This window comes from Crinia signifera, chromosome 1, assembly GCF_055691185.1.
Source record: "Crinia signifera chromosome 1, ASM5569118v1, whole genome shotgun sequence".
Taxonomy (NCBI): domain Eukaryota; kingdom Metazoa; phylum Chordata; class Amphibia; order Anura; family Myobatrachidae; genus Crinia; species Crinia signifera.
Window position 1 is genome coordinate 391448068 of NC_139217.1, and position 13596 is coordinate 391461663.

At 42.3% G+C, this 13596-nt stretch overlaps 1 protein-coding gene across 1 annotated transcript in view; it reads right to left on the reverse strand.

Moving 5' to 3' along the window:
- Positions 1 to 13596, reverse strand: part of SNX2 (sorting nexin 2) — a 54783-nt gene that overhangs the window by 29761 nt on the left and 11426 nt on the right. The window contains exons 2-3 of the mRNA XM_083151586.1: positions 6229 to 6346; positions 573 to 736 (exon numbers count right to left, since the gene is read on the reverse strand). Of these exons, the coding sequence (XP_083007712.1) occupies positions 573 to 736; positions 6229 to 6346 (282 nt within the window). The remainder of the gene's footprint in view (positions 1 to 572; positions 737 to 6228; positions 6347 to 13596) is intronic.

Consider the following 13596-nt stretch of genomic DNA (forward strand, 5'->3'; position numbering starts at 1 on the left):
AAGCACTTCAAAGTTATTACGGACCACAAAACCGTATTTCAGCCACAAACTGATTAGCTGCCATCGCAGCATATGTGGCCTGCAGCTTACTGCACACCGCAATAATAATCTGATTATCGGCTTCATGGGCATATACCCTTAGAAGACTAATGTAAATGCTTGCTATCAGCTATTGCACAGTCATTTCTCAACCACGAACCCCCTGCACTGTCCCCACCCACGTGCGAGGCCAATATGACCATAAATCCTGGTGCCTGGGAATAGGACAAAATACTTTGACATTATACGATGATTAGACTAAGCATACCAGTTTAATGAGTAACAGCATTTTGATATTTAACTTATGATTGGTTATTGAATTATTTGAACCCATTCTACAGTCTAGACTCTAGAGTTATAGCATACATATGTCATACTAGATGCTTTGCTATTAAAATGACAAGTTGGACATTAGTTTTAACTCACCAATGATGGGATTTTGACATTACATAGAATGGTTTAACATACATTAGACTTTCACCACAAGACCACCAAAATGTATAACCAAGATTTACTGTGAGCACTGAACATACCTCATCTCTTGAGCGATCATAAATAACAGGTGCAGAAATATTAATAGCTTCCATACGTGGAGTAATGAGTGATGTGGGTGTTACAGGAGTGATAGCAGGGCTGGGTTCTGAGGACAGTATAAGCTCCCTCTCAGGACTATCCAGGGAGACTTCATCTGTAGCTTCTACAACACAAAACCAATTAGATAGTATAAAAAAGTGACTTCTCCAGTTATTTACAGTATTTAGTGACCAGATCACTCATACATATCTTATCACAATGTATATATACACACACACACTACACTATGCTGTAAATATATATACAAATAAGTTAACACATTTTTAGCAAAACTGTACTGTTTTATATAGCCTTGAATTTATCTTATACCAAAATGCTAATTAGCTGCAGTAAGAGGTCATGTGACCATTCAGAGCCTACCAGAATGCATCTTTCTTAACGTGCAGACTTCCTACAGTTCACATAAAGCAAATGCATATGCTCCTGCCAGCACATGGGCCTAATTCAGACCTGATCGCAGGGCAAATATTGTTTGCAAATGGACAAAACCATGTGCACTACAAGTGGCGCAAATGTCACATATGCAGAGAGTGATAAGGCCCATACACACTGGCCAATTATTCCCAGCGTGTATGCACAGCAATGACCGCTGTCACTGCTGGGGGAGGAGAGCGCACATCACCGCTCATCGCTGGGCCATACATACTGGGCAGCTCTGAGCTGAAAGCCATTCAAACTTGGTGTTTTGAGCGCCTTTCAGTTTAAAATCGCCCAGTGTGTATGGGTGGGGTGTTTTCAATCTGAAATCTGAATTGCAGTGTAAAAATAAAATGGACACTATTTAGCCTGCACATAAACAAAATAACTCACCCAAATCTAACTCTCTCCGACCATCAGAATGACAGACAGAAACAGAGCATGTAAATGTGTCTTAACCCCTTCATGACAGAGCCAGTTTTTGCCTTCCTGACAGAGCCCTTTTTTTCAAATCTGGCATGTATCACTTAAGTGGGGATAACTTTTTTTTGCTTTTACTTATCCCAGTGATTTTGAGATTGTTTTCTCGTGACACATTGTACTTCAAGTTAGTGGTAAATTTTCGTCGATACAGTCTGTGTTTTTTTGTGAAAAATACCAAAATGTCGTAAAAAAATGGAAAATTTTGCGATTTGCAAAATGTTAAATTTTCTGCTTGTGAGACAAATAATCTTACCACTCAAAATAGTGAATAACTAACATAGACCATATGTCTACTTTATGTTGCCATCATTATTTCAACCTCATTTTCATTTTTTTGGACACTAGGAGGCTTAAAATATGAATAGCAAATTCTCAAATTTTCAAGAAAATTTCAAACTCTGATTTTTTTAGGGACCAGGTCAGTTATGATGTGACTTTGAGTGACTTGTATGTGAGACACCCCCATAAATGATGCCATTTCAAAAACTGCACCCCTCACAGTATTCAAAACAGCATTTTGGAAGTTTGTTAACCCTTTAGGTGTTTCACAGGAATTAAAAGAAAGTGTAGGTGAAATTTCCAAATTTCATTTTTTTTGCAGATTTGCAATTTTAATACATTTTTCTAAGGAACACAGTAGATTTTACTAGAGAAATGTGACTAAAAATTGATTCCCCCAATTCTTTGGTTTTCATAAATATCCTATATGTGGCCCTAGTGTGCACGGTGACCAAACCACAGGCTTCATAATAGAAGGAGCACCTACTTGATTTTGGAGCCTCCTTTTTATGAGATTATTTTTTAGGCACCATGTAGGTTTCTAGGCACCATAAGATGCTAAAAGTTAGGTACCCCCCCACAAGTGACCCCATTTTGCAAACTACACCCTTCAGGGAATTCATCTAGGGGTATAGTGTACATTTCAAACCCCCAGGGGTTTCACCAATTGTGGTACAACTGGGCAGTGAAAATGAAAAAAAATAATTTTTCATTTTCACAGCTCAGTTGTATCAAAATTGGTGAAACCCCGGGGGGTTTGAAATGTACTCTATACCCCTAGATGAATTCCCTGAGGGGTGTAGTTTGCAAAATGGGGTCACTTGTGGGGGGGTTCCACTGTATGGGTGTTTCGGGGGTCATTCAACCAGAATCTGTGCTGCAAAATCCAAAAATCACTCCTTCCCTTCTGAGTCCTGCCATGCACCCAACTGGTATTTTTTGGTCACATGTGAGGCATTGCCGTACCCGGGAGAAATTGGGGCACAGATTTTGGGGTGCTTTGTCTCCTTCATTCCTTGTGAAAATGAAAAATTTTGAGCCAGATCTGCATTTTTGTGTAAAAAAATGTAATTTTTTACACAAAAATGCAGTTCTGGCTCAAAATTTTTAATTTTCACAAGGAATGAAGGAGACAAAGCACCCCAAAATCTGTGCCCCAATTTCTCCCGGGTACGGCAATGCCTCACATGTGACCAAAAAATACCAGTTGGGTGCATGGCAGGACTCAGAAGGGAAGGAGTGATTTTTGGTGGTGGAATGAATGGCGGGTGCTATGTCGCATTAGCAAGACCCCCGAAGCACCAATACAGTGGAACCCCCCCACAAGTGACCCCATTTTGGTCACCAGCTTTGGGAGGGGGGCTGGCGCTGCGGCTGGCGGGGGGGTGGGAGGGGTGCTGGCGCTGCGGCAGCCGGGTGGGTGGGAGGGAGGGGGGCTGCCGGGTGGGAGGGGGGGGGGGGCTGGCGATCGTTGGTGATCGGTGCGGTATACGCACACACACACACATATATATATATATATATATATATATGTGTGTGTATATATATATATATATATATATATATACACACATATATATACACACACATATATATATATATATATATATATATATGTGTGTATATATATATATATATATATATATATATATATATATATATATATATATATATATATATATATATATATATATATATATATATATATATATATATATATATATATATATATATATATATATATATATATATATATACACACACATTTGCACATTTTTTAATTTTAATTTATTTTTAACTTTTCCAGCTGCTGCTGCTGCTGCTGCGGGGGGGAGGGGGGAGGAGGGGAGCGCAGCGTGCGCTCCGGACGTAGCGGTGGAGCCGCTGGAGCTGCTGCTGCTGCCGGGTGAGTGCCCGGCGGGTGGGAGGGGGGTGCTGCCGCTCGGTGGTGATCGGTGCTGCACCGATCACCACCGTTTTCTGTGTTACCGAGCGGCTTAGCCGCCGGTAACACAGGAAACGCTGTGATTGACTGTTCAGATTTGAACAGCCAATCACAGCGATCGCCGACCGGGGGGGGCACCCCTGCCCCCCCTGGGCGACGAGGGGGGATGTCTGCTGTCAGGGACAGCAGACATCACCTAACTGTCACTGCGTCTCTAGACGCAGTGACAGTTAGAAGTCATGACGTATATATACGTCAACGGTCGGGAAGTACTTCCCGACCATGACGTATATATACGTCAAATGTCGTGAAGGGGTTAATACACCTAAATAAATACATTCAAATCGGGTGTATGCCCCTTAAAAAGTGCGGTTTACAGCCATAGTTACAATATTTCTGTATTGAGTAAATATAATAAGGATAGTAATCAACAAAAACTGTACTCAACAACAAACAAACAGAACCACTATATAATACTAATAACAAATTGAGATTTGGGACATGTAATACGTAGTATATTCAGTACTGCATAAAGACAGCAGAATTAGATCTAACAGCCGCTTATTCACTCCCACATCCAGAAATGGCAATTTACGATGCACAAAAAAAGGTCATAATGACAAAAAAAATAAAATAAACACTACACAACTACATAATCTCTCACACACAATGCTCAGCTACACATGATGGGACATGGCTGGGGTCCAAACTTCACAGAATGCACTTTGGCATGTAAGTGAAAATTTAAACACCTCTTTCCAATAATCGCTGAGGATTACTATGTAACCCAGGGATAGAGAGCATCCACAGCTTGCTCTGCTTTTGTTAAAGGGAAGTTGCAGCTAAGACACCAGGGAAATGTTGGTGGATATTGCATGAAGAACAAAGACCGTTGGATCGAAGATACAAATCCAATAAAGAGGAAACTTTTATATAAGGACAAACAACCCCCCAACAACTCCCGGATTGTTTCTCTTCATTAGTGTTCCTTATTGCAAGTAATTTTGCATTGTCAAACAAATTTGCCTATTTTTTATATTTAAGTGTAAAACACCCCTCAAATGAACTTACCTTCAAATAAGTCATTATACCCAAAAGTTAGTTTTTTTCTTTACGCAGTAAATTGTACATCCAAATGGTTTTACTCCATGGTCTTGCCTTACAATGGCTTTATAGTATCTGTGGGCCAATTCTATACAGCAACTTCAATTTAATGGCGTTTTTGTACTGTTTTATATAAACAGCTTAGTTTATATTAAACCAAAATTCAATGTAGGTTTGGAACAACAGAATTAGACAATATTTATATATTAGCTTCTTTATAAAGTCATTGCCAGGTGTACAGGTAAGGTACCAACTGTCAGGTTTTAATAGCTTAGAGAGGACTTGGAAAACATGAACTGCCTGGGGTCCTAAGGGACAACTTTGAGTACCACTGCATTAGATCATGCAAAAGATATCTGAAAATGATAGAAACCCCGAGTTCTTTGAGACCTCAGAAAGCACTGACAATCCAATATGGAGTGTTACACATCCTCCAGAACTTGATTTCTAAATGGTTTGCCACAAGATTGGGAAAAACTTGAGATGCCAGCAGACAAGGGGGCAGATGTAGTAAGCCTGGAGAAAAGAGAAACGGGAGATAAAGGTGTATATTCAATGCATGTCAAACTGCCATCTTGCCGAAAAGACGGCATGAATAGATTGGAAGGTGTTCCGATCTATTCAATGCTAGCAGGTTTTTTTTTTTTTTCCGACCTGCCGAAAACCAGGTGGATTGACAGTAATCCACCTGCTTATGAAGGAAACACAGCTAAATCCGAAAGGTTTTGGCCATGTTTCCGGCAATCTCAATCAGATTTGAAAAGATGCTGGATTGAGGCAGGGAGGACGGCGCCAGGTGAGCAGCAGCAGCAGCTTATACGGAACTGTCCGCACCCTCCCACCCCATCCAGACTCCGTCCGGCTCCTGCGCTCACCCGGCAACAGTTCATTGGCTGGTGCTTTATCTCCGGTTTCTCTGTTCTCCAGGCTTAATACATCTGTCCCATAATGTGCTGTCCCGGAATGACAAATTGCATCCATTCCTTCATACTGAAATCCCCCCCATTATGTTCAGGCTGAAAGGGAGCCATACATTCACCAGATTAAATATCAATCATCTTACTGAAACTATCCCCTGCATATACTGAAATCCCCCCCATTATGTTCAGGCTGAAAGGGAGCCATACATTCACCAGATTAAATATCAATCATCTTACTGAAACTATCCCCTGCATATGACTTCATTATTCAAGAGGTTCACTTTATTTCCCCTACATGGAATCACTCATGTTGGCTAAAACTATTAAAGGTACACAAAGGACTCTGGTTACATTCCAATTATTACCTCAGATTCTCTTTATTATTAGAGTTTAGAAGAAGAAAACATTTTAGGTGAAACAAATGCCAAACCCTGCAATAATCATTACCAGCAAAAAGATCTTCTCTGTCATCACTGAGATCCACTTCAGTGGGTTTAGGGCCATTAGAATTTGTACTGATATCTTCTGTGGGAAGACTGGCAGGCTCAGGAGAAGACGGGCTGGACTAAAAACAAGAAAACAGACATCAGCATACACAATTCTGCAGTAAAAGTTGCCATTTCTGACAGTGAAAACAAAAAAGGAAACAGCATAACGTGTCAGCACTTTCCATTTCCTAATCATGACAGCATAACAATAAACAAGGAAACATTCCATCAGCAACTTATCAGGTCACGCGTGTTGGATTCACGGCCGCATATAAGTGGAAAACTGGTCTGTCAGAATTCATTTGGATTTCATGCATCACAAAGCCCTGCAATTTCCATAGGGTGCATTGACTTGCTCCCCTGTAGCAGGAACAGGATTGACACCAAATAGTTGTGTAACTTACAGAGAAACATCAAGATTTTAGAAGACTATGGTTAGCCAGAAAAAGGAACCAATACTGTAGGTTAAATATACTTTTAAGGTGGCCATACACTGCTGAGACTTCCTGCAGCAACATGTGACCCTATGAGCTGCTTGGGACCTTCACATGCGACCCGGCTGCCCAACGCTGGGAGGGGGCTGAATCCGAAGATTATATGTGTAGCACATATGATCTCTGGATCCACTGAGCACAGGGCCGTGCATTGGATCGGATGTCAAAACACATCCAATGTGGCCAGTTTCCATCTGATCTGTCAGATCACATGAAACCAAGTCAAATCGGACCTGTGTGCGGGGCCCCTAATGTTTTTTTAAGCAAAGTAACAATAAAAATGATGGTCCCACTTCAACTTGGCTACTTGTTACAATCTTCAAAACACAGGTATTAGGATTTTCACAATAAGTAATTTCGTACAACTAGACTGCTTTTTCCCTCCTTTGTCACCACGACAATGCCTTTAGAAATGACCACCGAAGAACAGTGTTACTATATAAACTGGGTTCTGGGTACAGATCTCCAGAGGATCTGCATTCAGTTTTATGTTACCAATACCAGCACACCTCTTTGTACAGTTCTGCAACATTAGGATGATGGGCATAATCTAGACAAGCATGTGGTTGCCACTGCACACAGGAGACAGACCCCCACCAATATACCATTATTATGAAGGGAGATCATTTAGTGCATGGGAGCTTACAAAGTAACAAATCACTGTAACATGGAAAAATAGAAGTATTACATCTCAGACCACTGGGTCCATCCGATCATTTCATGGTAGTAAAGGAGGTCATTGACAACCTACAGCATAACAAAACTGCAATGTCTTGTACAAATAGTGTTCATTCTAGCTCCCTGCACCCTTCAAAACCCATGCTGTTCCCCTTTCCTGCCTGGGGTGTCCCTGTCTGCTTTGGCGCTTCTAGTACAGTCTGGTCTGTATTTAGATCTACAGTACATTAGACTGTGCTAGAAACACCACAGCAGAGAGCAAGACACCCAAGGCAAGGAAGAGGAACTGCACGGGTTATGAAAGGTGCAGGGTGCTATAAAGAACACTAAATGCTGTGGCAGTTTCTATAATACCCATCATAAAAATGGAGATCGTAATTTACTGTACATTACCAACCCTTAACTAGCCTTGGTACTTGTGTATTTTGGCGGCGCCCATCGCATCGCGTACCATAACGCATACAATGGTATGCGATGCGACGCGATCTCTTTCGATAGTGTACGATGGCATACAATTTTCAAATTGTATGCCATTGTACATGGCATACAATGCCATACGATGTGATGCGATGCGATTAAACATTGTATAAGCACCCTAATGGGTGCTTATACAATGTTAAGCACCCTAATGGGTGCTTACAATGTTAAATGCACCCCCACGCCACCCCCCCACTATAAACGTGAACCCGAAGCGTGGCGAGCGCAGCGAGCCCGCGAGGGGTGGCGGTACGCGTCCTACGACATTTTCATACCCCCACTATCCACGTTGGCGTGGAGTTGAGAATAGAATAGTGTGGCGAGCGCAGCGAGCCCGAAGCGTGACGAGCGCAGAGAGCCCCGCGAGGGGACGCGTATACCTGTGAAGCACGCGAAGGGACGCATTTACCTGTGAAGGTATCCGCATCCGCTCGCCACGCTTCGGGCTCGGTGGCTCGCCACACTATTCTATTCTCAACTCCACCCCGACGTGGATAGTGGGGGTATGAAAAGGTCGTAGGACGCGTACCGCCGCCCCTCGTGGGCTCGCTACGCTTCGGGTTCACGTTTATAGTGGGGGGGTGGCGTGGGGGTGCATTTAACATTGTAAGCACCCATTAGGGTGCTCAAAAGCACCCTTTATGGTGCTTATACGATTTTTCATCGTATAGGGGGTCAAAATCGCGTCGCATGCCATCGGGTACATGGCATGCGATGCGTTCATCGTACGATGTACATCGGGGGCGCAACTATAATACACAAGTACCCTAGCCTTAATTCAGAAAGATGTGTTCTCAAACCAACACTCCATCTGCACAGCCAATTAATTCATTGTTTCTATAACACTTTTAACTGGAATCCCATAAACTGACCACAACTAGGGTCAAAACACATTACACAGCAAACTATGGGCAATATTACGCCCATGTGTGGGAAACGAGAAAATGTAAAATATGAGTTATTTGCATCATGTGTTTCTCAACACGCATACATTTTCCTCCAACCATTCCCATGAAAGTGAGTAATCAAGTTAGGACTGTGCAATACATTATTCAGAAATCGAACACCCTTCCAGTGTTGGGCCATATCCCATTGTAAACTACAGACAAACATAGTGCTCAGCAGAAGTACGTACAGGCAACCATGTTTAGGACACATACATTCACCAAACAGTCTGGCTATTTAACAGTAGTAAATCAGAGCATTCATTACTTCCAGGATCGGAATGATGACTATTTCATATATTTAAGCAAGGTATACCAGCCAATTGCCATGGCAGGGACATCGCAAGTTTGCCCTCGCATCTCTTTATGTACTATTCTGGAACAGCATATTGCTGGCATTTCAGGAATTCAATTGCTAATAGTAGAGTTCATTTATTTATTTTCCTTTTAGAAATGTATTCAATGAAAACCATTTATTCTGTACAAACCCCGGCATACAGGACCTGTCTCCAGCTGCTTCTTCCTCCTGAAAAATGTTTCTATTTCAAACACATATATTTGGGAACAGCTGGTGACAGGTCCCAAAATGTACTTAATAAAAAAAAAAAAAAAAAAAAGTAGGAAGCCCTCTTTAAAGCTGCTATACACACTACACTGTTTCTTAAAATATATTGTTCAGAAGGGCCCTAGTATATACACTCCATATAGTTAATGAGGCGTGCTCCTACGCATCATTAATGACCACCCCTTCCTTGCCTGCCCAGCAGCCGCGGATGTGTATGTAGTGTTCATTCTAGCACCCGCTATCTTTGAAAACCCATGCAGTTCCTGTTCCCTGCCTGGGGTGTCGTTGTCTGCTGTGGTGTTTCTAGCACAGGTCTGGTTTGCATATCAGTGCTGATATACAGATCACTGTACTAGAAGCACTGCAGCAGACAGCGACATCCCAGGCAGGGAAGAGGAACTGCATGGGTTTTCAAAGATGGCAGGTGCTAGAATGAACACTATGTATGCACAATATCGTCCTCGCGTGGCCAATATCATTAATATCAGCCGCGGTGCAGGTGGTATAGCATGTAGGGAGCTTTAGTGGTTATCCAATTATCTGTGATCACGGATAATGTTATTGCCATGGGCTATCCTACACGAGCCATAGCTTATTAGGGAATTTTGTTTCACCTGCCTCAGGTAGGCCAATCAAAATCCATGATTTGATTGGCTGAAGTTCTTTACGGAGCTGTCGTGGCAAAAACGCACAGGTTTCCTTGAACCTGTGTGTTTACGCAAAAATAAAAAAAAAGTTTTTTTTTTTTTTTTAAATGAAAGATCTAATTGGATGCCCGTAAAAAATTTTTTATCTGTGAAACAATGGGAAAAACTGCCATTTTTCGTTCCTGATATTTCATCGCACCTAGCCACACTACTCCCCTTGTCCAACAGGTGGTCTGCATTAATTGCGCAATCTACAGCTGTTAGAAGGGCAAAATGTAATATCGTTGGATTTGGTGAAAGCAACAATATTTCATACTGTTTAAAGCAGTAAATTAACAAAGAAAAAAATGCACATCCAGCAGCAAACTCTCCAAAAAGTTGCCACTTTTGTCAAATCAGCAGCTATTATCCTATGGCCCCAAGTCTCATAGTTTTTAAACATCCATTTAACTATCAAATAAACCAAACGCTACAAATGTTCCTGTTTTCTTAACCTTAAGAAAGCTAGGGACCCTTACGTGGCCTTTTTAGGTGGGCCTATATTTTTTTGCCACAAATTACGCCAAGAACCTCAATTTTTCTCCATGTTAAATTGCAGAGTTTAGTTCGTTTTTGGCGTATGTACCTGTATTTTCGATCTTTCTTTTCTGTGTGGAACTAAAAGTCTCACATCATGGTAATACCACCCCCCCCCCCCCTTCTAACACACATCTGATATGTTTAAAGGCAACAAGGTCTTAACATGATCGATCAAGAAGCATAGCCTAACTTTAAGTGAAAGCGGTCACTTCTTTCAAAAGTATTATGCCAGATATTTTATGGACCACGCCCAGAGGGAATTACCTCTCCGACAAAGACCAGGGTAAAAATGTAAATATACCTGGTAGGGAATACAGAGAGAGGGAATGGATGTAGAATGGAAATATCACATAGCAACAGTGGGTAAAAATCTGCAATTGTGTATATTATCCCCCAGACCAGTGAAATAGCGAGTTTGGATTAGCTCACAGATCACGTCTAGGTATACAGTCAAAACGTCAACAAGCACTAGGCTCACATTTACACAAGGTCGACATACAGTACACTAGGTCAACAGTGACAAATGTCAACATGAGTTCTTCAGGTTTATTCAGGTTCAGTATCGACACTTGAGCATGTGGACCCCCAATTAGTGCAGCGCGTACAATCAAATGGCTCACCATGCTCCAGGCCAGTTGCCCCCTTCTGCTACAGCTCGGCACACTTTACCATTCCCAATCTGAGTCTACAGTATGTGGATGGTAAAGCATGACAAAGCCAAACATTTATATATTTTTTAAATTGTGAAAAACTCATGTTAACATTTCCATGCGTCAAACTTGACATGGTCTGTGCGCCATCCGGATACCTGAAATAGCAGTTGATGGCACTTCAAGAAAGACTAGGGGGGCTTTGTAATATAGGTTCCGGCTGATAGATCTACAGTGTCAAGATACTGTAGATAGTGAATAGGTCTACCCCAAAAGATCGCCATTTAAAAGGCAGACACATGACACAAGGTCAACATGAGTTTTCCATGATTTTTTTTTTATCCACCTTGTTCTTACCATCCAAAGTCAGCATAGAGGGAGAATTTAATAGTGTGCCAAGTGTAGCGAGGCACCGAGGCATGGTGAGCGCACCGAGCCAAGTGCTACACTAATTGGGGTCCATGTCATGTGTTGTCATATGTTGTATATTCACATCAGAAAAAGTCATGTCTACCTTTTGGAGTAGACCTATTGACTGTATAAACACTGTCTATCTAATAATCCGCACCCATGTAATATAATAGCCAGCAAAATGCACGCTGTGCGGGAGTCTGGCAAGTATGCCAGTATTTTTAAAGTGGCAATCAATTACAAGGCAAACCTGGTTGCCCGTATTTACTGCAGTTTTAAAATATGGGCATACAGTATTCGCTGGAATCCCGCACAGACTGCAACACGCAGGTTATTACATAAACCCCATGTTCGCCCATCCTTCTAATAATACAAGGTAACCAAACCTAGATTATAAGAATTTAGGATGCTATGATTTACTTATTGTAGTGCAGGCTTTGACAAACAGGCCCCTCCCCCTATGTACTTGACAAACACCTACCTATCTATCAAGCTCCAGCAGATGAGAAAGTATCATTGTGAAAATTGTAAGTATTTGTTTTGAAATCATTGTTTATTTGGCTCTAAGCAAGACTGCCGTCACCTATTTTATGAAGCCTATACAGAAGTTTGGGTTCTACCACCAGGTTCTCGTTGCTGGTTATTGGAACGCCTCCCCAACTACCAGACAAGAAATAAACTTCATGTCATAGATAACACTAATTTTGAATCTACTGTACCAAAAAAAAAAAAAAGTAAAAAATGTTTTTGGGTGGCCAATAAAAAAAAGTTTGGTTAAATGCAAACTTGCACTAATACCCCTTTCACACCAGAAATGCAGAGACCAACCCAAGAATTAAATTGCACAGGCCATACCTCCCAACATGACCCATGCCAGGAGGGACAAAATGCTCTGCTTCTGGACTTTCCTCTTAATGTATGATTACAGTGTTTTTGAACAGGTTAACTAAGAAGAAAGGTGCTTCACCACAGGTGATGGTAATCATACATTAATGCTGCTTTCAGACCGCATCTCTGGCTTTGACCCTGTATTTGGAAACGTTTCCAAAAACGGGTCTGCCAGATAAAACCCCTTTCACACCGCAGCACTTAAACGGTATATTACCGTTTAAGTGCCGATTTTTTGACACTGGCAGACCCGTTTTTGGAAACTTTCCAAATACAGGGTCAAAGCCAGTGCAGCCTTCAGCCCTCCCCTCCGTGCAGCTCCCCCCCCCCTCGCGCGTGTCGGCCGAGAGCGTGTCGACGCCCCCTGCGCATGTCGACGCCCCCCGCGCATGTCGACCCCCCCGTGTCGACTTACCCCGTGCCGGTATCTCCGTTGTGGATCCCGGCACTGCAGCTCAGTATGCTCGGAAAGCACTTATGAAAAAAGTGTCTTCCAGAAAATGGCTGCCCCATAGGAAACCCAGTTTAAAAAAACTGTCTTTCGTATGGGGGCAGCCATTTTCTGAAAGACACTTTTTTCATAAGTGCTTTCCGAGCATACTGAGCTGCAGTGCCGGGAACCACAACGGAGATACCGGCACGGGGTAAGTCGACACGGGGCGCCGACACGCGGGGGGCGTCGACACGTGCGCGGGGGGTGTCGACACGCGCGCGGGGGGCTCCAGTGCTGTGAATACTTAATGAGCGCTCATTAAGTATTCACTGTGCTGAATTTAGGACCCAGCTCATTGGCTGGGTCCTAAATACCGTTTCAGAACCGATTTTGAACCTAAAATACCGGTTCTGAAACGGGTAGGACCCTGCATTTTAACCGGTTAGAAAAAACGTTTTTTTCTAACCGGTTAAGTGGTCCTGCACCTTTCAGACCGCACACATTACTGTTTTAAAACGGTAAAAAAACGGCAATATACCGTTTTTAAAGTGCGGTCTGAAA